At 35.3% G+C, this 25,944-nt stretch overlaps 1 protein-coding gene across 1 annotated transcript in view; it reads left to right on the plus strand.

Moving 5' to 3' along the window:
* LOC134538744 (unconventional myosin ID) overlaps window positions 1-25,944 on the plus strand; it is a 107,939-nt gene that overhangs the window by 64,095 nt on the left and 17,900 nt on the right. The window contains exons 9-15 of the mRNA XM_063380215.1: window positions 529-638; window positions 2,631-2,781; window positions 5,831-6,075; window positions 12,456-12,618; window positions 16,191-16,357; window positions 17,951-18,116; window positions 22,838-22,993. Coding sequence (XP_063236285.1) covers window positions 529-638; window positions 2,631-2,781; window positions 5,831-6,075; window positions 12,456-12,618; window positions 16,191-16,357; window positions 17,951-18,116; window positions 22,838-22,993 — 1,158 coding nt within the window. The remainder of the gene's footprint in view (window positions 1-528; window positions 639-2,630; window positions 2,782-5,830; window positions 6,076-12,455; window positions 12,619-16,190; window positions 16,358-17,950; window positions 18,117-22,837; window positions 22,994-25,944) is intronic.

A 25,944-nucleotide genomic window follows, 5' to 3' on the forward strand; every position in this document is an offset into this window, starting at 1 on the left:
TGTGTATGTATATATATATATTAACTGAGGCACTGTTTAACTACCTACAAGTAAATAAAAATGAAGATGGTTACCTTAATGAGTTAGTGATGCGCAATTTCCAATAAACTTGCTTCAAATTTAAATGTTAGTTAAAACAAAACATTCTCGAATATATTTATAAAAAATTATGTTTCAATTATTTATTTGTAATACTGTGGCAGTAATTGTAAATGTTGATTTTAGTATAAGGTAGCGGTGGTGAGGTATCAAGGTGTCAAGAATTGGTTCGTAAAACAGGGTATCTAACCAGCCCTTTTTATAAATTGGTAGCAAATATTTTTTCAGAGCCAATAATTCATCATAGAGGTAATTTATTTTTAGTCCTCTTATCTACTAAAAAACATTTATGGTATATTAAATTTAATATATTAGTTTCTTTACTAGAAGTTGTGTATATTGTGTTCATTTAGATTTTACTTTCATTCTCTTAATTAGTATAATTCATCATATTTAGGGTGTTTGATTGTTCTTTGCATTCACTTACAGATGTTACTCGAAGCTATGGACAAGAAGCTGGCTAACCACGAACATTATACAAGTAGACAGTTGAGGCCCACGGACAAGCAGTTGAAGCACAAAGAAGAATTCAGAATAAGGTAATTTGTCTTTGTATTGTATGCTGAACCCGAAACGTGTGCGGTTGACTTTATGTTGCTCTGTCAATGGCTTGGTTTAGGTTCCTTCAGGCAGTCTGGCTCTTTCTTTCTTCTTCTGTCCATCACAATGCCCAGTGTAGAGCTTCGACATTCCATGATTCCACGCTCATCACTCGGTTCCAGCAGACAGTAGGCGTATACAAAATTTATTTATGGGTAGAGGGGGCCGAATCTAAGCTAAAGTGTTTTAAGGTGAGATCTCACTAGCCATGTTTATTTATTTATTATTTTTCACATTTTCATCATTTAATTTCATCTACAAATTCTTCTCTATATTTAACACTATGCCTCTCTTGCATTTCTTGTTCTGTCACAAATATTTTCAAGAGATATTTTTAAGTGTTATGTAATTGCTGTTTTAGATATCTTTCAGAGTATGGGCAGACTGAAAGTCACACTCTTTAATACTTGTTTAATCTCACACTTAACATAGTTCTCCTATAAACACTTCCATGAAACATCAAGAACCGCTAGTCTACATACACTAGTACCAACCTCATGATTACACAATAACAGTTGCTGTAAAAAGTTGCACAGTGATAACAATTACAAACACTTGCATCACTTTTTACACCTATTATGTAACACTGGATAAATGTCTCTTGGAAATATTAGTGATAGAACAATAATGCAAGAGAGGTATAGTGTTAAATTTACAGAAATAGCCCTTAGATAACAGTAATGTCGAGTAATTGAAAAACTCAATATGGCGTGTGAGACCCCCACTTTAAGCATGAAAACAAATAATAATAAATTTTTGTAAGATTACAAAGAGGAATACATGACGGTGGTATCCCTGCTTGTGTTGTGCTTATTGGGCATGTAATTGTAAAATATTTTATTTAAGTCACTAGACAGTGAAATTTTTAGGTTAACCATGTGGGCCACGAAAGTCAAGATTGCCTGAACAGTAACTCACAAGCTATTTTAAGAGGTCCTTGGTAGTGATTGCCAATGCGTCGCGATCCTGTAACGAGGATTGTGAGTTCTGTCCCAAAATCCTGACATGGCGAGGGATCTGCAGGTCATGAAAGAAAAGAGGGGTTGTCTGTAAAGTCGGTTTACGGACGATAATTTTACGTGATAACGTCATAAGAAAACATTGATGAAAAATTGCATACTTTAATGAATTGAATTGAATTATTATCACTGAATTATCATTAGTTTGTATAATACAAAGAAGGAGTTAATTGAAAACGCCATACGAGCGGAATAGAGATAGATGCGTCACAAGCTGAACGCTTAGGCAGATTGTTCCTCTCTATCACTTGTTCCGCACTCTCGCTTGCACGCTCTACTCAGGCGGAATGTGTCAATGAGTCATGCTTTTTCATGCGTGTTGCCAGCGTTCATCGATTTATAAGACGTTATCACGTCAAAAGTAACAAAACTGAATGACTAATCATGAAAGTCACGATGAAGTCCTGAAATAAAATGGTAGGTGTGCTGCTGAAATCACTAAACATGCTTCTCATCTGTCTTTTTTTCCTCAAGGTTAAAGTCTCACATTAAATATAAGTACCTACTAGTTCGAGACTGACCACTCAAAACTTGTGGAAACTATCTCAGAAATGAGTTAAAAATAAAATGACTTTTGGCTATGTTTAATTTTGTTTATTATGAATATCAAAAATTATCCGGTGATAAAAAAAAGTTGTAAATTAATTTTATTAAAATGTCGTGAAAATATCCTGCAATTGGTTCACCAGGTATTTGTTGGCAGCCTGATGACTTAATTTATGAGCACCGAGTCAGTACCCATTGGTTTGGAGTCAAGTGTTATTTTGTAGGTTATGTCGCTTTAAGCCTGGGTTGGTGACTGCAAAGTGTATATCCTATCGAGCAATAAAAGTAACTCAATAAGCCATTTATTTGCCCACTGTTCACTTGTAATAATCATGTTTTGTGTGTTTAATTCCCCCTCCATTGCAGACACTACGCTGGAGATGTGGTGTACAGCATTATGGGCTTCCTGGACAAGAATAAGGACACCTTGTTCCAGGACTTCAAGAGGTTGCTGTACCACTCGAAGAACAAGATGATCAGCGACATGTGGCCCGAAGGATCGATGGACATTACCAAAGTAACTTACTGTTAGGGACAAGATTATATAGTGAATTGCGATTAAACCTAAATAACACCGAAAAGCATCTCAGTACACCATATAGCACCGAAGTGCAAGTTAATACACAATATAGTACCAAAATCCAAGTTAAATAATGGAATTAAGTAGTATTTAACCAAAACTTAATTAAAATCAAAAAATTGCAGTCCTTTAATGTTTGGAAGTCAAGTACTGCCATTATTTCCATACAAAATTTGTACCAAAGTGAATGGATCAGAAAAATTTATTTTATTGTGTATCTCTTATTGAATCCATTCACAAATAGTCGCAAATAATTTTTATTCTGAATGTATTTGTTTTAGACCAATTTAACACTTATTATTTTATTGTATAAGTGCAGCATATAAATTTTACCACTATTTTAGTGGAGTAAAAATTATAAAACAGCTTTTATAAAAATAAAAACAATTACACCATAATCCTGTACTTTAAAAACTAAATTGGACTCAAAATAAAACCATAATAGCTTGTCTCTAGTTATTATATGTTTATATTTTTTGTATGTGTTATGTAGTTCAGGAATAAAGTTATATATGGGGCTGAGACTCGAAAACTAGAGCCAAGTCTGTTGTCAGGGGTGTATGTACCTTTATCTAAAACAAAGTAACAGTCAATACCATGCATCACATGCACTATCATAAGTTATCAAAATTTCACTTGGCAATTTAAGTAAATAACGTATTTGGACCATACAGGAAACATTACCCTATTATACCCTCCACACCGCTAGAAGCTACCTGTAGATGCCACAAAGAAAAAAATTTTTATCGCATAATCATTGCACCTCTGTTTTAGGCTTTAGGGCGTCAAAATTTGGATTAAAAAAAAAACCTCTCTCGTAATCGTTGCATGATGTTTCTGATCTCGCTATTAGATTCAGAGCGTTATGTGAAGGTATTTTTTCCGTAAAAACTATGTATTTTAAAGTATAAATCTAATATTAATTCGGACATTACCACTTACTTATTTATTTAACAGAAATACGAAGTTGTCTGATGTGTAAATTTTCTTTTAAAGACGTATTTAAACGTTATAACCTTTATCTGTTCGTTTGCGTTGCCGCGGTGTACCACTTACAAGAATGTAGCCAGCGCTAGTTGGCATCATTCATGTTTGGTTATGTGGCTAGAGCGCGCACAAGTAGTCAAATATCTATATCTCGCAGATTACATGCAACATGCGCTCACCTGTTGAGCACCGAGTTAACAACATTTGATGGCCCGCACTTTTTTGTGGTAAATGTGCACTACGACGATTATTATGCATTCGTTCAGGCTCGCATTCAGGTCACAGATTTTGTTTTTTTATTTGAAGTTGAAAAAAAGTTTTTGTTGCATGACTTATTAATTTAAATTGTTTGTCGTGCTCTTTTATACTTCACTTTTTAAATAAACGTACTGTACTTTCCATGAATGGGTTTTGTTTTTATTAGTGGTGCACCGATGCGGATACCGATTAATCGTAATCGGCGATTATCGTAACGATTACTTTGCCAATTATCTACGTCCCGGCGTAATTAAGTAGGTTTTTACCGTGTAATATTTTTTTACACATTTTAGGACGAAATACTGTAATATTTGTGTATTCATCTAACTCTGTCAGATCTTGATTACATATATTTTGTTAAGTTAAATAAATCTCATTGCCTCGAAAAATAAAAAAACATTTTTCCTACACGTTTATTTACGTTTCGTCTTTTGTTTAGTGGCCTTGTACATTACCTATAACCAGAGATGTAAAATAGATGGCACGCAATCAAAATACCACAAGCAGTTGCAGTGGATACTATGACAATCGATCTTTTCGAGTCGTAGTAGCGGTTCAAAATTGTGGTCCCGATACCTTCTAGAGTTTATCACTGCGTTTTACCAACTCGTTATGGGCATCTTTGGTAACATTATCCGTTGTTGTGTTGTTTGTATGTGACGTGAAAAGTGATAAAATATTTATAATTTTATATATTCCGTCAACATAAATAAAATCACATGTGCTAGAATTGGTTTTGTGTCATTTTTATATAATTATAGTGAAATGGCGAGTAGGGAGAAAAAAAGTGAAGTGTGGAAACATTTTTCTATAAACTCAAGTTAACAAAATAAAGCAACATGTTTACATTGTTAACCGGTAATTTCTCGTGGTGGTGGTAGTGGACTGACCAATCAGCAGGGATACACTACTACTAACCTATGGAACCACATCAAGCAAATGCATCCTGATAAATTAGTGGAGAAGTGTGCTAATGTAACCACAAATGATTGTGATACAGATGGGGTTCCAAGAAAAGTAATGAAAATGGCTCAAACAAAAAAAAGACATCATGGAAAAGAAAATACTGTATTATGTGAATGACCCAAGAGCATTAGAACTGACACAGTTTATAGCTGAAATGATTAGTGAAGATGTGCAACCTTATGTGATAGTCAATAATAATGCTAGTTTTCCGCAACAAAAACTTACCCATTGTAAATTACAATTAATATACTGTAGTTCAAGTTGTTTACAATTACAAATATAAATAGAAGTTAATTTAATTGACACTTTGCAATGACTTAATAGTGTATTTTATATATTTTTATACTGTTGTTATAACTGTGTTCTCAATTTTACCTAATCTTGTTATTAAATTTACATGGGAATAAAAAATTTGGTGTGCATTATTACACTTAAAAAAATTTGTTCATTATAATCGGTAACTGAATCGGTATCTGCCAATTATTGCTCTCATAATCGGTAATCGGTAAAGTCATAACGGTGCACCACTAGTTTTTATAAATAACTTTACTTAACAAAAAAAAAGTTTCGCATAAACGTCGCACCCCTACTTTTCCAACTTGATTTTAGTATAAAATGTGCGACGATTATGCGATTAAACACTGTAAGTAGTCTCTGTATGGAAACTTTTAAAATATGTACCTGTTTCTTTTCTGTGGGGATTTCCGAACCATTTTGGAGAGTGTTAATTTAATTTCTACAAGGCGAGTCATATTTGCATGCAACTGTCCCGCAGACGACCAAGCGGCCCCTGACTGCGGGCACCCTGTTCCGCAACTCCATGATAGCGCTGGTGAAGACCCTGACGAGCAAGGAGCCGTTCTATGTGCGCTGCGTCAAGCCCAACGAGGTGAAGTCGGCCAGCGTGTTCGACTCGGAGCGGGTCGAGCACCAGGTGCGCTACCTGGGCCTGGTAGAGAACGTGCGCGTCAGGCGGGCGGGGTTCGCGTACCGCCAGCGCTACGACAGGTTCCTCAAGAGGTGAGCGTTGCGTTCTACGTCTCTCTCTCTCTCTCGTTGTTTTGGGTTCAGTGCTGCACAGCAACAGGACCTCCCAAGAGTTTTGTTGATGACCCTCGCCGCAGGAGCGTGGTGTATTAGCAACCTCTGCTTAAGAGGATCACGTTCTCACTTTCTCTCTTTCCTTCTCTTTACCACTCTCTCCCCCTTATTTTCTCTTTCCTTCTCCCTCTTTCCTTCTCTCTTACCTACACTCTTTTATTTCTCTTATCTTAGATTTTATTCTCTTTCCTTTTTCTCCTGGTGTTTTCCTTCTGACTCTTCTCTCTTTCCTTCTCTTTCTTTTCTTATCGCTTCCTCTTTTTTGTACATCTGGTCACACCGATGGTATCATTAAAGACGGACTAACGTGGCACGTCAGAATTTGGTGAAGGAATCGACCCTGTCCTATTAGACGGAACCATATCAGAATTTGCCTTGTGCAGTCTTGGGAAACGTTGGAGAGCTGAAATCAGGGTGTTTTCGCCAATATTAGAGCCCGGGTACTTCAGAATGTGAGTACAACTTTCTAAAAATTTATTGAAAAGACCATCTTGTTCAGTTCTAAAAATACTGAAATTCACAAAACACGATTTTAATATTTATTTATCAGCATTGTGGTTTTTTTTTTTTTTTTTTTTTTTATTATTATTATTATATATAAAACTTAAATGTTTGATTCTTAAAGGAAAAAGATTTTAAAAAAATTTGTTAGTCATACAAATAACTGTAACAACTACCTCGTGCTAGCTTTGCTGTATGCCCCTTATTGTAAAACTAAGGTCAAGTCTGTTTTTGTGGTTGGGATGTTGGAACTGCTCAGCATTTAATTATTGCTATTTATATTTGGATGGTGTAGGGGTGGTATTTTGTGATATACCACTGTTTCTGAAAATAACACCATATTTTATGTATTTCCAGAGCAGAAAGCAGGAAGGTGGCAGTCTCTGCTCAGAAAATATCTTGTGAAAATTGCAAGTTGGATAGTAATTTGATATATGTAGGTACATTCTGTTAGCATCCCAAACTGATTACTGCATATGCTTTTTCAGATGTCACAAGTTAAAAACGTGTTCATGCACAATATCGAGAAAACTGTAATTCTGCAAATGTGGTGAGTGGTGATGCATTGCAACTCACTTGTGAATACTTCTGCATTGTGGTGTTTCATTAGAAGTTTTTTTTGTCCCATTCCCACATTTTTGTATGTTTTGTAACAGTGTTGATACAGGTGTATGCATGAAAATTGTTGTTTTTATCCTTTCAGCATTGGTAACTTATAGGGATGTGCAAGTACCCGATATTTTCTGGTACGGTTCGAATCCACAATTACCCGAACTCGAAATTGTACGTACATGGATTCGAACAGTATTAAGAATATTCACAAAAGTTATAAATTAATTTAATACGGCTCAAAAATACTAGCAGTGAAAAATAAAATTAGGCTACTATTACATAAGTATTTATAATATGATGTATCAAAGAAAGATATGTAAATTAAATAATTAACACAGTGACATTAAAAGAATTTCGAGATTTCGAGAGCTTAAACTACCTATGATTACGAATTTCGTCGTATAGCAAACTATAAACTAAAAACAATTACATACCTACAAGAAAAAAATGTCTTGGCTATTTATTGGAGAAAAAATGGTTTCGTTTGCTGAAACGTTTATAAAACTGTGATTTCCCTGTGGCGTGCAGTTTATTTCAATTGAGTTGGAGAATCGAATATGTTTTTGTTTTCATATTTTAAAGTGTTTATTTTTAATTAAGTTTACATAATTATAAACATTTCAATCTCAGTGTAATAAATAATTGCCGGTAGTTACAGTTAGAAAAAAGAGAACACACATTATTTTTAAATTAATCAGTTATTTTTAATTAATCTGTGCTTAATATTCGGAATCGGATTCATATCTAAAATATTGTCAGGGATTCGAATCGGATTCGAACCGAACTGAAAATCAAGGATTCGCACACCCCTACATTAGTATAAAAGTTTATCTGCATTTTGGTGATTTGTGCTAGCCATATCTTCACATCCTTTTGGTCTGGTACCTTTAGACAGGACATTTTTGCACTCGTATTTTTCCATTGCTTTACATTGACTTTCAGAGAGTCTTATTCACTGCAAAGTAGATAGTTGCAAGCTGAATGTTAAGCATGGTTCTAAAAATAACAATTTTTTTTTGAAGATGTTTAAATTATTTTTGTCCTGTTGTTCTTTCGTAGGTGAAGATTAGGATCCTATGAAATTCCCTTTATTTGGCAAGGGTGCCAAAACTGAGAGAAAAAGACCAGTAACTTTATTTTTGTTAAACGCTTGAGTTTTTGGCTAAATGGGGCCTAACAAACATTTTTGAAATTAAGAAGAAGAAAAAAGAGGAAGAAGGTTTTCCATACCTTTTTAGTCCTTATTAAAGAGAAGTGCATTTAACAGCCCACAGAATTTTAAAATTTTTACCACTGTACAGATATTATGTACTTCGAAAAATTTTATTTCCTAATATAATATATTAAATTTACATGGACTTAACGAAAATCCTGTCTGGCAAATTTTGAGAGTTGTTAAACCCACGTAGAATTGTGCCACATTGATTCCTTGGGTTTAAAACCCGTCAGTGGCTTCCGTGGAGGCAAAGGAACTGGTGCACAACGAATAGAAGCAACACCAGACATAGCATATTTGATCAGATAATGTTACCCCAATCATGCACCCCTAATAGAGACCCTTGGTGTTCAAATCACACCGGCAACTCTGCCAGGGAGCTAGGAGCTACCTTTGTCGTCGCTTATCTGAAAGTCCCCTCTCACCTTCTCCAGTTGTAATCATGAACATCACCACACAGAGACCATCATGAGTCAAGTCAGCCTGTAATACTGCCTACATCACTACGGCACGACTGTTTCCCTGACCGGATTCCACATAAACCAGACAACTCCCAGGCCAGACTACCAATCGAGTGGCTTATGGTCATTGTGCCATTGTGATTCTGAACTGAATTTTGCGGATCTTTGTTAGAAAATTATGTTAAGATTAATCGTCGAACATTGTGCCAAAATAAACTGGGATTCCTTCGCCAAAGATGGTATGAAAGTAAGTTCGTTCAATTGTACAAAGCAGCAAAAGTGTTGAGGAAAGTTAGGCTCATTTCTGTTGGCTGGAATAAAAGCCAATTTTATTGGTTAAAGAATTTTCTGATTTATGTCAGTACTTGAAATGCATGAAGTTGGCTGCCTCTTTCGACATCCTGAAATGAGCAAATTGTTGATGAGGTGACAGTTCATGAGGTTGCTGCCTTATGTCTGTATTTTTAATGACTGAAAATTACATATTGGTTTTTAAAGGTATTACTGAACTTAACAGTCTGAAATATGAATATGTCTTGTTAAAAAAAAACTATTTTAATATGAAAATTAATAAGGATAAAATTAAAAGCATTAAACTAAACTAATGAATATTGCAAACACTTGCAGTGGTTATAATGCTAGAAAAAGTATTATTCTTACATGAGCTGAAATTTTGTAGATCATTCTTCAAATTTTTTTAAAATTACAAAAATAACCTACATGGAATTTGTATGGATTCAAGAAATGTCTGCTTTTGATTTGTTATTCTGAGATCATCGTATGAACCACTGTTCAATAAGTTCATCATCAAGTTCCCAATGATCTTCATTCAGCACTCAGAACACAATGGTGCAACGGAAAATGTGTTTGAACCATGATGAAATCAGTTTAAGAAACTGGTTCATGCTTGAAGTATAATTGTGCAGTTGGCTATTAGAGGAGTCTTCTCCAAGTTCTGGCACTAAAATCGTAGAACTCTAAATTTTGAGCAAAAATCTTTTTCAGGCAGTACAGTTAGATGATAGAAAAAAAAAGAGCACAAGTTTATGTGTGTATCATTTGTAAATAAGTAATACCTATATTCATGCAGGTTTGCAGATAAAATTCACCTTGCTTGCGAGTTGCCAGTTCCGAAAACAAAAAATATTTTATTAGAGCATTCAGTATCCATTCAGTTTGAACATTCTATAGATATACAGTGAAAACTCATTACAAAGTACAGCACTTTCAAGGATTTCTCACTTTAGTTTGAAGTAAATTCTTAGAACCCTACAGTAGTAGTAGTAACAGTTCAGTATAAAGCATTTCCATTTTTAAAAAACTAAACTTTGGATTTTTTTCAGGTACTTTATAATGCGATTTCAATGTAATATGATAAGGGTGGCCACCAAAAAACGGGAAATTGTGAATGTGAAAGGGCCCCGGAAAACAAATGGGGAAACTGTCTGGAATGTTACTCCTTTCCTGGGAAAATGCTGCGTGTGGAATTTGTACAATTTTACATTAGACATACATCGTAGTATCTGAAAATAATCCGGCAGCGAATGTAGGGATACAGTGTCATGTTGGCAGCGACTGGAGTGTTCCCGGACGTGTATGGTTTTCCTCGTTTCATAGACAATACATTACTACTCTGGAAAGAGGGGGAGGGGAACCAAACTGGCACCCGGCGTGGCACGGCACGTTCTTGTTCTGACTTGCTCTATTTAGTACCAGTCTTACACTGTACATGTCCACTAGGTATTCCTGACACAATGACTGAGTTTCCATGGGCCTCCGAGGATGCGAAAGACAGAAGCAAGGCGAGATGCTAGACATGCCTTAAAAGTTTCAAGATTGATACGATGGGTAGGGGAGCATTTACAAGCCACAGCTAATGCTTCCAGTAATAAAGATAAAGTTTACGTATGCACTTTTATTTCTTTAATTTATACTAGTGGCGTCCAATTGGTTAGCTGTGTGAGACAGCCCCTTATCAGTCGTTCAGCAATAAACTATCAAATAATCATACTGACTCACACCATCGCGCCTTTCCTACGTATATTGGCAGCCGTGTGTTGAGGCTGGCCGAAAAACCTTCGGCATTAACGTACCTGTAGCATTGGTAGTGCAGTGTTCACTTAAATTTAGTAATATAATATCTAAAAAAAAACATTAGGCCTAACCATAGTAAATAGAAACATTAAAGATTATGCAAAATGATTTGGGGGGGGGGGGGCACTCGCACACTTCTGTCCCGAACTGCCACAAGGGAAATTATATGTTGACGGAAATTTGTAATGGAGGGGAAACTCGGATGCTATTATGCTAAAACTGGAGAATTTTACATGCACAAATTGCAAAACATTAGTTGCAGTGTTATGCATGCAATGCTGTCAATAATAGCCCGGTAATGAACACGCAAAGACAACTTTGTTGAGGCAAAGTTCAGAGCGAGGGGCACATGGAATACGCTTTACATGTGTCACAAAACCTGTCGAGATAGACACGATGATTGCAGGTCTTGCCAGTTCTCGGGCAATAAAACTTTGGACGGAAAGGGAGGGAGGGGGGAGAACCCATCAGCATTGGTCGAGATATGGTCACGCACACTCTCAAAATGCATACACACACACACACACAACTCTGACTAGCTTATTTTCAGTTTTTCCTTCTTGCCATCAAGCGACAGCCGTCATCAGAGACCCGTTCACTTCCTTCCTCTCCCAGCAGCAGCCAGTCACGGACCTAGCCATGCACTCTCTCTCTCTCTCTCTCTTTCTCGCCTAGCAGAGTTTATGATGACTGCGCGAAAATATACAGCCTTCTAAATAAATTAAAATAAATAAATAACTCATTTTAAATATTTCCCGTGTTTGGATGTTCAGATAAACGATACTGTACTGTATAAAATATTTTTTTTTACTTTCCATTCATGGTGATTAAGAAACATATTCTGTGGTACAGAGTTTTGTTATTGTTAAACACAATGTAGCTGCGATTTTGAAGCGGTGATCATCATCATTTCAGTGTCACTGTATTTTCAATAGCTGGAAAAAACTAGCACACACTCAATTATTATCACTCAATTATTATCACTCATGCTGTTTTGTTAGCCAATTACATACTGGCAGTGTACCTCGGTTATTGGTGCTTGTGCTTTCTATCATACATTACAAAAATATTTTTGAAAAAGTTATTTTTTACTTCTTATTGTGAAAACTGGAAAATCTTAATGAAAACCTGGAATTTTGTATCTTAAATTGAGTGGCCACCCTGATGTAATGTTTAGGAGTAACTTTGACATTTTCCTGTCCCTATAATAGCCATGTAGTAACTTGACTACTTTCCTCCTCAATTTGGTCTTAGTTATTGGTGTTTGCTCTACGTATGTACTGTTCAAATAAGTTGACTTTCTGTATTTTGATACTATAGTTTGTATACACTGTTTTTTTTAATATGTATAATCTTTGAACTTAGGTATTTAATACGTCAGTTTGGCGGATTTTCTAATTGATTAAATTTTACAGGTACAAAATGATTTCTCAGTTCACTTGGCCGAATTTCCGAGCAGGATCAGACAAAGATGGAACGAGAGTGCTAATTGACGAAGGAGGGTTTTCTCATGATGTGAAGTACGGCCACACAAAGATTTTCATTCGCTCTCCGACTACTCTGGCGAAGCTTGAAGAGGTAGGACTTCTCCAAATTTTTTTTTACTATTGTATTTTGCTTTTGTTTAGAATTAACACTTAAGTCACTATGGTTAAGGCCCTCCACATAGTAAGTAACCTTAGCTGGGATTTGTTCCTATCCATGTGAGCCTAGTAAAGATACACCAGCCCCTCGAAGTAACGCTGTTCGATTAGCGCTGTTTTGAAGTAACGACGCCAATTAATTAGGGCATGATTTGAAGTAGCACGGTCATATATTCGAAGTAGCGCTCTTTCTCGTCCACATAATTTATTTTATTTTCATGCGTGCACAATGTAACAAACAAAATGCAACAAATTAAAAATAAGACGGCACTTGTGTAACATACACATTAAAAAAGATATTACCTTTTTATGTAATAGTTATTCGCTTCCATCGCATATTTTTAAAGCCTAATTAAAATTGTACAGTAAATAATTTTTCGTAAATACATTTTCCGACACCTACGTGTGTGTTTAGCTAATGTTTATACATACCATGCCGTCTTGCAACTCAGTAGCAGCTCTAGTGGGAAGCTTTCGAGGCTAGTTCACATCTTGCATGATAGGCTGCGCTCGTTTTATACTATTATTTACGCTATTGTTTTAACATAGAATTTTTTTAATAGAAAATATAAAATTTATTCTTCTCTATTCTTAAATATTCAAACAGAGCTTATATCTTAAAAATACTATTATTTTTAACTAAAAAATGTGACGTATACATGTGCTTTGTAAGAAAATATGAGGTTAGTAGGCTATGTACAGTTCAATTATGCCGCCTGTGATTTAAATATAGTATTATTTTAGGTTATTTGAACTTTAATTGCAATTTATGCATTTATATTTTTCTTAAATTGTATTTAGATGTGTTAACAGTATGTAAATACATACATACATTTAAACGAAATAAATGTCATATAAGGAATGGTAAACAAACGGATTTCAGTGGCTGGAGAACCAATTATTATGAATAACATGCACTCTTATGGCAAAAACGTATTTGATTAGCGCTGTATTTTCCTGGAACGAATTATGGTGTTACTTTGAGGGGCTGGTGTATTTATTTCTTAAAGCTGTGAGGTAGAGATGTTTTTCAGTAAAGTATTTTTGGAGATGTGTTTTGGTAATTTCCTGAAACATTTTTACAATGAGTTTACTTTCACAGAAAAATATTTTTTTTTTTTTTTTCAAACAGTACTAAATAAAATACATGCATACATTTTTTTTCTTTCTTTACCTTCTAATAACTGACTTAGCATTTGAGTGTTGCGAAGGACCCATGCTACCTGCTACTAACTCAGGAACAAAAAATTGTTTAAACAATGCCTGCTAATTTGCGGAAAATAAATTTTTTGTTTAACATATATTAACAATAATGTAAATTTATGTTGGTAATTTAAAATAGCAAAATTTTTTTTTAAAAAATAACATGGTTATATTTTTTTTAAAAATTTTCAGAACAAAATGTTTTTCTAAAAATTTTCGCACTCAATCTTTGCTGTTAGTAATTTAAATAAAAATAAAATGGGCAGGAATTGTATGTATAATGATTCGGAAATATGTGGTCTTGACAGTGATACAATGGGCACTAACATTATTGCGTTTAGATGCTAAATATAAATATTATTTTTCTTCGGAAGATAAAAAACTTCAAAAGCCCCTACTGAAGCAGTTCAAAGTATGTACTAATTGTTGTTGCCGATATGGAAAAATATGTGTCAATTTTGGGGTCTAAAATTGAGAAAATTATCTTAAATTGAGTTTTGTTCAATTTTTGGTTTATTCATTTAAAATTTAAAATTATACTTAGCAGGTCAACTTCCAGAAAGTAAATGAAATAAAAGCAATGTTACGTTGTTGTGTTCCATAGTGAGTACATAGCGTGTGTTACATAGTGATAGTTTAGTTTCTCAATGCATATAACTAGAGAGATGACAAACTAAACCAGCACTCTAGACCTTACAACCACTGTGCAGGCTCCAGAGCCAACTGGTTTGCAATTGCCTGTGGCTTCCGTTTGGCAAAAATCCTTACAAGCGTCATTTAATACTGTGCGTCTCCGCCTCTGGACTTGATAACCGCCTGTATTCGGTTAGGAAGTGAGTCCTCAAGGTTGTGCAGGAACATCGCAGCCAGGTAAACCACTCGCTGAGGATTTGATCGCACAGTTCCACCAGATTGCAGGATGCTGATGTAGTGTTTTACCTGTTGTTCCTACATGTCCCACAAATTTTCAGTGGGGTTTAAGTCAGGTGATTTAAGTTTTTAAGTGCATAGTTATAAAATGCTAATGCACTATTTTCAAAACTTGCTTTGATTTTAGATTTAGAGAAAACATAATGACTGTGTAGAACATACTAAAAAAAAGTTTCAATTATTTATTCATATAGCATCGCCAATAACAGCCGTACTTATTTAATCTTAATTTTAAATATAATTTTATAGTATGTATTAAACTTTATTTAATATTTGGGTTAAAATAGTATTGATATTCGATTCTCTACCAGAATCACTAATCCTGTATGGCCGTGGTTTCAAACATGCTGGATTAAACAGCCATTATTTTACATCACCTCACAGATATTTATATAAATTTTTAATGAACATGCCTACCAATAGTTAAACTGGGTTCCCATTTAAAAAACATAAGCGAGTGCATAGCAGGCCAAGCACATGTCTATGCACACGTTCTGTGCAAAATCAGTTCACAATTTATATCTTGCTGTTAATTTCAGCCAATGAAATTTTGCAATGTATCCGAGATATGTTGGTAGTGTTAGTAAATGACTATTTTAATTACCAAATGATTATCCCACGACATCTGACCAGCAATTTGAGAAAGCAGTTTTTCAATAGGCTATATAAATGAACTTGGGTTATGTAAAATTTTTATTCTACCATTCTAACCATGAAACACTTTTATTTTTTGTTTTCATTATTTGCTAGTGACTTTTTATAAGTAATAGCAATAACTATTTTCTAAAGCAGGAATTAAATGCACCTGAGCATTGTAATATCGCGACAATTTCTTGCCACATTATTATTGATAATTATAAACGGACTAAAACAGCGTCATACTCTTCTTTCATGGCTGTTGCATCATGCATCCATAATTTAAATATAATATATTCATTTCCCTTCCATGCGCCCAACGTATCTTCCGTGCACACGACCATCCTATGCGCTATTGTGAATCAGTAGGTCGGAAAACATGGCAATTAAATCTTGTGCACACGACCCAAAGTTACTTTTTCAATTGTGCACCCAGCTTTGCATAACACTAAATAACAAGGCTAAACTTGAGGCAGACACTGCTTATACGGTGGTCACTACATCAACATACAGGTAGACACCACCTGCTAAGGGACAAAACTTAAAAGACTACAAGAGAATCATAACCAAGACAACAAAATAACACATGTACACACACAAACCAGAGTAACGCAAATTATTACAAAAACATACTAAGATAACGTGTATTTAAAAAGAGTAGACACTATCAAAGTACGGATTGTAAAGTGTGAAGTTGTCTCACCTCGCAGCGCCGACACTGGTTTGTGTGCCGTGCAGGCCCGCAGCAAGATGATCCCGGGGATCGTCATCCTGCTGCAGAAGCTGTGGCGAGGCACTATGTGCAGGATACGCTACAGGAAGATGAAGGCTGCCCTCAAGATCATGAAGTTCTACCGCCAGTGCAAGATCAGGAAGTACATCAACCAGCTTCAGGTCACCTTCAGGTGAGGCCTCCTCCGTGACGGTCATCGTCAGTCACCATCATCAGCCTGCAACATTCCCCTGTCACTCTGCCATTCCTCGTCCTTCACTCTGTTCCATTCTTCTCCTCTCCACGAGGAGAGGCAAAGTGTGGTTGCATCAACCAGTATATACCTAAAAATACATTTCTGGTTTCCATTCTCAAGGTTCTACAGTAGTTTAGGGGGCAATCATTTGCCTCCCACCAAGGAGACCTGGGTTGTTTTAGTGATCCTGTATGTTTTTTTTTCTGGGATACTCTAATTTCTCTCCATTTTGTTGTCTGTAATGACCCTATTGACATCAAAGTCGTTCACAAAGTTCCAAATTAACTGCACGGTTATGGAAATGTGATGTGGGATACATCAGTAAATGTACTTGAAACACTCATTCATCATCCATGATCATCTTAATTGTTATTGTAAACAAATGCTTGACATAATGTGTAGAGGATGCACACAAATTTTGTAATTTGCAGGGAATATAACTTTGACTTTTTAATCAAGATTGTAAAAACTCATATGCTTTTATAATTCATTATAAAACAATTTGATGCTGTTTATAGGTTTTAAAGTGTTATGTGGTATTGTTTATGCATTTTAAAAAGAAAAATTTTTCAGTGTTTATGTTAATATTTTGATGTAAATGATCAAAATTATTGGTGAAAATAACACCACCTTTATCTAAATATCACTACTTTTAGTCATAAAAAAAAGCTCAAATTCATGTCCTGTGCACTGCAGCATGAATATTATGAAATGTTTAAAGTGTTCACTGCCTGAGCACTTGCACTTCTCTGTTAAGGGCCTTGTCTACCTTATCACACACAAGGTGTGCGGAGCCTCGGAAGAAACCACGCAATTTAAAAACTAGTTGAGGTATCTGAGTGGGGTCTGTTTACAAACAGCATTTAAAAATACGCTGATGGTGGATAAGTAGTTCTATTGCCCTATTTTGTTTTAAAACATTTATTTTTTGGATTGTGGAAATGGGTAAAACACATGTTTCCAGAGTAATTTTTAGGTATGAAACACCAGGTAGAGATTCTTGATAGCACTCGAGGGACTTGCATTACACCTTCATCTTCATTCCTCCGGCACATGTTATGGTTGCCACTCAAATCTCATAGTCCTATGCATGACAAGAAGACATGCACACAGAGGCGGCTGAGCACATGCTGTACATGTCGGTGTTGCCCTTAGAGCTTGCTTAAAACTGTCGAGAGATTAACATAATTACTTAATTAGTTACTTTCAGGAAGACTGACTTTAAGGTGTACGCCTGGCCAAACGGCGCGTAGAGTTCCGGGTGTAGAAGTGCCATTTACAAACCGTACAATCATAGGTGTATGATTACGAAGAGCGTTTCAGGCTCAGTCTAACACACCATGGTTACCGCTCAAATCTCATAGCCTTGTGCTTAGAGGCGATACCGTGCCAGAAACCGAGCCAGTGTCGCAAATCATCCCACCTCACTTAACACAAATACACTCATGACTAGGCGGGCGCCTCAACACCCAAATCAAAACACAAACAACGAACATATAGTTTACTTGCATGATCGCTGTGGTGTTCCAGGAATGCCAGGAACATGCCAGACTACGGGAAGAACCTGAAGTGGCCGCCGCCACCGCTGGCAGTGAGGCCCGCCGTCCCACTGATCGAGAGGATCTTCAACCACTGGCGGGCGTCCATGATCCTCCGCTCCGTGCCACGGGAGGAGTGGCCGCAGCTCAGGCTCAAGGTCGGTTCACTCTGTGCTTATTCTGCTGTACCAAATACTCGTATCATACATGCCTCACCGGGTCATCTTAAAATCTGTACTTCACGATGCAGAAAGTATTCTGATTAGTGTAGGGATGGGTCGATTCGATTCTCCGATTCCTCGATACCACCGATTATTAAAAAATTTGGGTACTCAGTATCGGGTACTAAAATAGGGCAAGGTAGGTTAGGTATTGGTTAAGTTAATTAAGCAAATAAATACAGTAGTAATATATTTTCGTCTGAGCTTTTCTTACATATTTTAATATATCTTACCTGCCGTATGCACATAAAATTCCTAATAATGCTCATTATTATTAAATATTAATTTTATACAAATAAAAATAAAAAATTAAAACAATGTTACCGGGCATGTTTAACCTCTAATTAGAACTCCACGATCGAAGAACTTTATTCCTCACTCATGTATTGGAAGTAAATAAATTGTAAAAAGATTAATTTTTATTTACAGTTAAGAAAAGTACATTGTTTTTTGTGAAGAAAGTGACGGTTATGAAACGAGATCACATCACGTGTCGTAACCATTTTAGTTGTGATTCATTCAAGGATGATGGCCTACACAAAACCTATGGTGCCCATAAAACAGTCAAGTCGAAACGTATCTATTCGTTACGTACGGGACAAATTGTATAATGATAGCAGCAATCGATTTTAAAGAATTCTCTGGCCATACCGCCAACAGAGGCTCGTGTTTATTACTTGCAAAGGAAAACAGTAATTCACCGTCGTGCTATTGAGGTTACTGTGAATTGTTTCGCATAATATTATGCTATTTATTTGGCACAAATATTGTTTTGCTAAAACTATTTCAAGTGTATTGCTAGTTTGTTAGTAAAATTAATGTTCGCCAACTGTCGTTTCAAATTACGTGGCGAATGGTCTGATATTGTATCAACATGTTTAAAGTTTGGCAACATTTTCGCAATAGTGAAAATGACAAATATGCAATTTGTAATCAATGTAGTGCGCAAATTTCACGGGGTGGTCAATTTATAACCAATTTAATGAAGCATTTGAAATCCCGGCACACATTACTACCAGAAAAACAGAGTAAACTTTTGTTTACAGCACTCACCAACCAAGTCAAAAGGTACCACAGAAAAAAAGTAGTGCTACCTTTGAACCCATTTTGAACAAAGATGTTATGTTATCGGCATCGCCTGTTAAAGAACCCTGTCTAAATGTTGAACATTTTTGTGCACAGCCTAGTACTAGCAAATAAACTTTATGTGAAGATGCTTCTTCACTGGTAGTTGAAAAAAAAACCTGAACATTTAATCCTGAGTTTATAATTATCCTTTATGCATGTTATTATCATTACATAATGCATTCAATTCTTAAGTAGTTTTAATTATGTGACCAGAATTACCAGGAATCTAAAACTGGAATGACTCGGAATCGAGAATCGAAATTTAGTGCGTACTGGCGATGTACCGATGTGATCAATTTCAGTATCTGCATCAGCCGGTATTCCCAATGTTCTAGAGTTCCGATATAATCGTAGCCAACCAATAGTTACAAAAACTGATACCCATGAAAAAAGTTCAATAATTTCAACCAGTCAGTGTCACTCATATTTCTTACTTAACTTTTTATAGTTCCATAGGCATTCTTTACATCAATTTTTCTGTAATTTAAGGCTATACTTGAATGCTGTGTTAGTTAATTAGTCAAAGGCATAATGTGTATTGTGCTATGCCTAAATTTTATGTAGTAAAATACATTTTTTTGTCATCTACTAAAAATCCTTATAATTAGTTATGGTTCGAATCCGAATCCCAAACAGTACCTCGAATCCACCCCTCGAATCCGAATCCAGTTCTCAAGGGTTAATTATAAAATAATTTATAAGTTAAGAGAAAAAATTAAACATTATGCAGAATTATTTAACCCCTTAAATTTTTATTTAAAAAAACAAGGATTTTGACACGGTCTGGATCAAGACGATTCCGTTTTTGGTCACATATGTTTCCTGCAGTGCTGAGCAAACGTTCAGAGAACACTGTCGCAGGTGGTGAACACAAATATTTTTTGGACAGTTTATGTAGCCTGGGTGAACACGCAGACTGAGTTTTCCAGTATTCGAGGATGTTTATTTCTGGGTTAACTGTAGGATCACGTAAGAATCTGGTCACTTCATCAATTGCTGTAGAATCCGACTTGGTGGATTTAAGGCATTCAGGCATTATCTGTGAGTACAGTGATTCATGTATCCACGGAAATCGGAAAACGAAATTCAACATCCGACGGAACAATATTTTGTAGTTACCAACTTGACATTTGTTTAAAGTCCCAAATGAAGGTAAACACTTTCCTGAAATATGTAATGGAAACTGAAAGGCGCCATCTTGGCTTCAATGGTTTTAGGCCATAAGAAATATTGTTGTTACTTGATGTAAGTTTTTGGACGTACGCCATTGCTAAGAACTTTTTCTGTTGAAGAAAAACTAATAAATAAAATAAATAAATAAAAATACCCAAAAAAGACAAAAAAACACACAAAATTAAGCAAACAATTGCTCTGAGTCGCACCTGTGTTTCCGTACCATGTGCGTCTCTGCCTGAGGACGGGAGCAGATAGCAGTTCCCGAAACGTCGCTTGTTTCTGTTTTGGTAAAACTATTGTATTTGTTTGTCTTTTCGTTATGTCGTGTTTTTGTCTCGTTTCAACTGTTGTGCTGAATTATTTTGGGTTCAATATTTTTGTGTTGTCATCATTTGTGGGTTTTTTTTTGTTCTCTTAGTACATTTTTCTTTGTTTGTTGACCATATTCCTGTTTCGGAATGTTTTGTGGTGTTCATATCCTTGTTGACAACAGCAATTGTTTGCTTAATTTTGTGTGTTTTTTTGTCTTTTTTGGGTATTTTTATTTATTTATTTTATTTATTAGTTTTTCTTCAACAGAAAAAGTTCTTAGCAATGGCGTACGTCCAAAAACTTACATCAAGTCATGCACTCCCATTGCACAAATCTTTTAAAGATAACAAATATTGTTGTGCATCTTTTAAAATTAAGCCTCACTAAAGCATAGTGATTAATATGCCCGAAGTTAAAAGTGACGGGGTGTTTTCTCTAGTTTACCCATTATTTTTTTTATATTAATATTAGTTATTTTTTATGTTGCTCAAAATGATTGGCTAACAAATTCATTGGTTGGCTATCATGGAATTCTCAGATAATACATATTTTAACATTGATAGTCTACACAAACCAAACTTGGTCCTAAAAAAATTCATGCATAGAATGTGTATCAGAATATTTAAAATTGAATTGCGATTAAAATAATAATTGTATAATGTATTAATTTTTGTCATTCATTATTTCATTGTTATTACTACATGTGCGACCGTAACTTGTGATGAAAGTCGGCATTATTGTTGTATTACTAAGTAACAGATTTCTCGTTAAAGTTATTTAAAAAAAAAAATTCATATTTACATATTTAGTCTAGATCCTAAATGTGCTTTATTTTATTTTTTAGCATATTCTGAGAATACATACGTGATTTATGCCTTATTTAATGCCAATGTAGCGACAATGCATCCATGTTCATGAATATAAAGTAAGTTTCCCAAATCAGTACATGCTTCATAATTTTTTTTATATAATAACGAATTAAAAGTACAATACAGTAGAACCTCGTTAATCCGTGATGCGCTAATTCGGGAATCAGATAATCCGGGACGATTTAAAAGAGAAGAAAAAAAAGAAGTAAAAATTGTCAGCGCTTAAAATTAATTAACGTCATGCGGGCAGGCGGCCGGCAAACACTACAAGCCCTGTGTGGGCCGCCAAACTCTGCAACGCTGTTTGTACCGACCCTTTGTGTCGCCCCCCTTTCAGCTGTCACATTTGTCACTCTTTAAACTTGAGGGGGATGTCCTGACTTCTGCTTCCCGTCTCCCTTTGTTTGTTTCCACCCGCCAACGCACGGCAGGCGCCTGGCGAGTGACGTGTCTGGCTGGCATTCGGCTGTACGAAGTGGGCGAGGGGGGAGGGTGCAAGGTCAGCACGATCTTATCTTTCTCTCTTCGTCTGTTGTAAATGACCGTGAACTAATGGCTAGGCAGTGCTGTATTTTTTTAAGCCGAGACACTAATTCGAAGACGGTCGGCCCTTACCGTGAACGACCTTAAACCAGCTGCACGCCGGTGTCTGAGAAGCTTGACAAGACCTTCCGGGCTTTTAATCGCTAGTCCGTGAAATTCGGTAATCCGTGATTATCTCGGTCCTGACCATCACGTATTAACGAGGTTCTACTGTACCTCAATAGGATGTGTTCCAAGGAAAACGTAAACAGGCCAAGTAAATTGTAAGCATTTAAGTTTTTAAAGTACTACATTTACATCAATATTTTTTCTCGAATCCCGAATCTTTTCCCTCTAATTTCGAATCTTTCGAATACTAGAGGTTCGGTGGGATTCGAGGATTCGACCGGCCCATCCCTACTTATAATAAATAATATTCTATTAAGCCACTGACTGATTACATAAAAAATATTGTGTTTCAGGGGACTTGTGCTGTGATTATTTACAAAAAAATATTGAATCAGTTTTGTATCTGGTGTCTGGCTCTTAAAGAAATGTATCTGTAGTTGGACCGGTATTGATTCTTATCCACATCACTCATCACTAGTGCGTAGTGTAGCCTCACGGCATGTGAGTGTACGCACTGTGCAGATCATCGCGGTGTCGGCCCTGGGGGGGAAGCGAGCGTCGTGGGGCCAGGGCAGGAAGTGGCTGGGCAACTACCTGGCCTGCCCCGATGAGAACTCCCTCAGCGCTTCTTTCACCGCCAGCGTCAACAACCTGCGGAACGCCGACGACTTCAAAACGGTATGTTGCCGCGTTTAAGTTGTGATTCCCAGGGACCACGATTGTGCAGTTGGCCACGGTGTTTGCAGGTCGTGAAAGTTTGGGTTCATGAAATAGTAATGAGTGAAAATGAATTACACAAAAAAGTCCCGAAATAGTAACATTGCGGAAGTCACAAAACGTTAATTTCTAGCAGGTTTTATTTGACGTTTCACTTCAGTTAATTGTGGTTCATTAAATAAAAAGTCAATTTTAAAATTCTGTATAATTTTCATGACCTACTACTATCCCAGATAGTTCTTTAGAGCCCACAATTTTTTTTATGTTTTTTCTTTTACAGTTACAAATAATAATAGTAGAAAGCGTAGGTTACCTGAGAACCCAATAAGAAATTAACTTGTTTGTGGTGTTGTTTAAGCTGAGCAATAAAACTCAAATCATTGTAATTTATTTTAAAATATATTCAACAAAAAAATTAAGTAACATAACAACATAATTCATATTTATGTACTTTTATACCATGACAAAAATTTCATTTTGGCAATTTAATATAAATTACAAATTGGGGTTGTAGCAATGCAGGCCCTTACCCTCTCAACATATAAAACATTGACATAAATAATTTTATTACTTTTCTGATCATATTTGCTAACTTGGGTAGTATTTCTGGTTCACTGTAAGTAACATCTAAATAATTTTTCAAAGATAATTATAGGTTAGCAATGTGCTTTTTTTGATCATATTTGACATTTTTCAGTGTTTTTAACTTTTTCTGATGGTTTAACTTGTGCTGAAAGTTGTTATTTTTATTACCTACTTTTATGGTTGGTTAAGTTTTCAGGTATAATCATGTATTTTTCTTTACTTATTTTACTTGTATTATCCTTTGTCCAAAAACATAATGATACAATGTGATGTTAACTGCAAAAGAGACAGAAACTGTAGTTCCTCACCGAGCGTGGGAACTCGAGGACAAATGTAGCAACAGAATTAGAAAGTGACAGAAAAGGGAAAGTCCCTGATTATATATATATGTGCAGAGTTTTTTCATGTATTGTAACTTGTGCCTTGATTGGCTGATTTTTTTAAAGTTTGTTTCAAACTTGTGTTTGATTGGTTGTGGGGAACACGTAACCATCTTCCTTTGTGGGTGGAGGAAGTTGGGTTTTCCATTAGTCATGTGAGTCCTTGGTATGTACCGTGAGTTCGTGTGTAACCACTGGATTTTAATATTGATGATATTGTATTAGAAGCAGCAAAATTTGTTGGTAACGTTTTGGTGGATAATCTGGAACAATGCTTTGATCGGAAGATGACGCCATTGTGGTATGTGAATTCTTAAACAAGGATAATTAAAACAGTTTAAAACAGTTAAAATCAGTACTTGTTTTGGAGAGACTTTACCATCATAAATTATTTAAAGTAACTTTTTTTTTATTTGGAATATATTTATTCAGCACTAAAATAAATTTGTTGAGTGTTATTACATATGTACAGTCTTGACCAGTCAGTTAGCCTGAGGTCTAGATTGTTACCGGGTGGAACCTTCCTAGAAATATAATGTAATTTTTTGTATTGTTATGGCACTTAACTAGACTAGTTTTCACCCAGGGCGAGAACTCATCTAGCCCCCACACACCCCCACCGCATTTTTCCAAACCAAAGCTCTTCCTGGGAGCACCTTATATTGACACCAATTTGATTGTAAATAAATAGATGTATTTGCAGTCAGTTAATTTTTAGTATTAGATAAAATACTAAATCAATTCTAAGATATTTAATTGAAAAATAATTTTAGGATAGCATGTTTGGTATATTCTTTCACGCTTATCATAAATGATGCAAATGAAATGAAAATGTTTATCAAATGATGTTGGAATATGTGTGTGTGCTGAATCAACAGACAGAACAAGGTATTCAATTATGAAAAATATGATAAATAGTGCTAATATTAGGAATAGCAGGTTTTACCCAAGTTGTTATCTTGAGTATTATCCTTAGATTTTACACAATCTTTTAATCTCTATTGAGAAAGTGTGAGAAAAATTAATTTAAACACAGACATCTTGGACAAAAAATTAACTGACCTTTTTTTTTTTTTTTCTGCAGACCTTTTTATAATGTCCTCAAAAGTCAGCTTTGAAACCTACTTGCGCCCTATTGATATGATGCTCATGGTGGTTAGTCGATGTTGTCCTGTTAAGTTTCTGGGGTAATTTTTTATGATCTTTAATTTGCTAAAACTCCTTTATTTGAGGTGACCAAGACAGGTATTATGAGGAAAATTCTCAATGCTGTCGTTATGTTAACATTTATCTGCCATTTTAGCTCCCCCCAATTTCACCCCTGCACTTGTAGTAAAATATGTTGTTATAAAGACATTCATAATTACAAAAACTTTCGCTGTGAAGTATGAAAATGTCATGTGTAATAATTTGGTCATTAACGCTATAAATAAACTTTATTTAAATTAGTGCGATAATGACAGCTTTCCTTCAGTAAACATTTATGAACAAAAAAATATTGGTACTGAAAATTATTCCAATTATTTGAAAATGTTCTTTTATAGATGATCAATACAAAATAAATAGAATAAGACTCATATTAAAAACACCCACTAGCCTAACTAATTAGTGAAATGCCCAATTAGAAAAATTGCAATTAATTGGGGGAAAATCTAAATTGAATGTAGTATTGAAGAATCTGTTTTGATAAGTGTCGTAAAATAACACAAAACTAACCATTTTGAGATTTTACTATAGGGAAGAATTTATCCACTTTGATTCCAAAACCATTGTATTCTGAATTAGATTCCATTGGAATCGTTCCAATACTAGAAGTCCCAACTGTAGAGTTTAATGTAGGAATAAGTATAAGTAACTAATCTATAACCATTTTGATTTAATGTTCATGTGTCTGTAAAACATTACCATATTTTTGTATGTTTAATTTCATTGTAAATTCAGTAATTT

The sequence above is a fragment of the Bacillus rossius genome, chromosome 14, assembly GCF_032445375.1.
Source record: "Bacillus rossius redtenbacheri isolate Brsri chromosome 14, Brsri_v3, whole genome shotgun sequence".
Classification (NCBI taxonomy): domain Eukaryota; kingdom Metazoa; phylum Arthropoda; class Insecta; order Phasmatodea; family Bacillidae; genus Bacillus; species Bacillus rossius.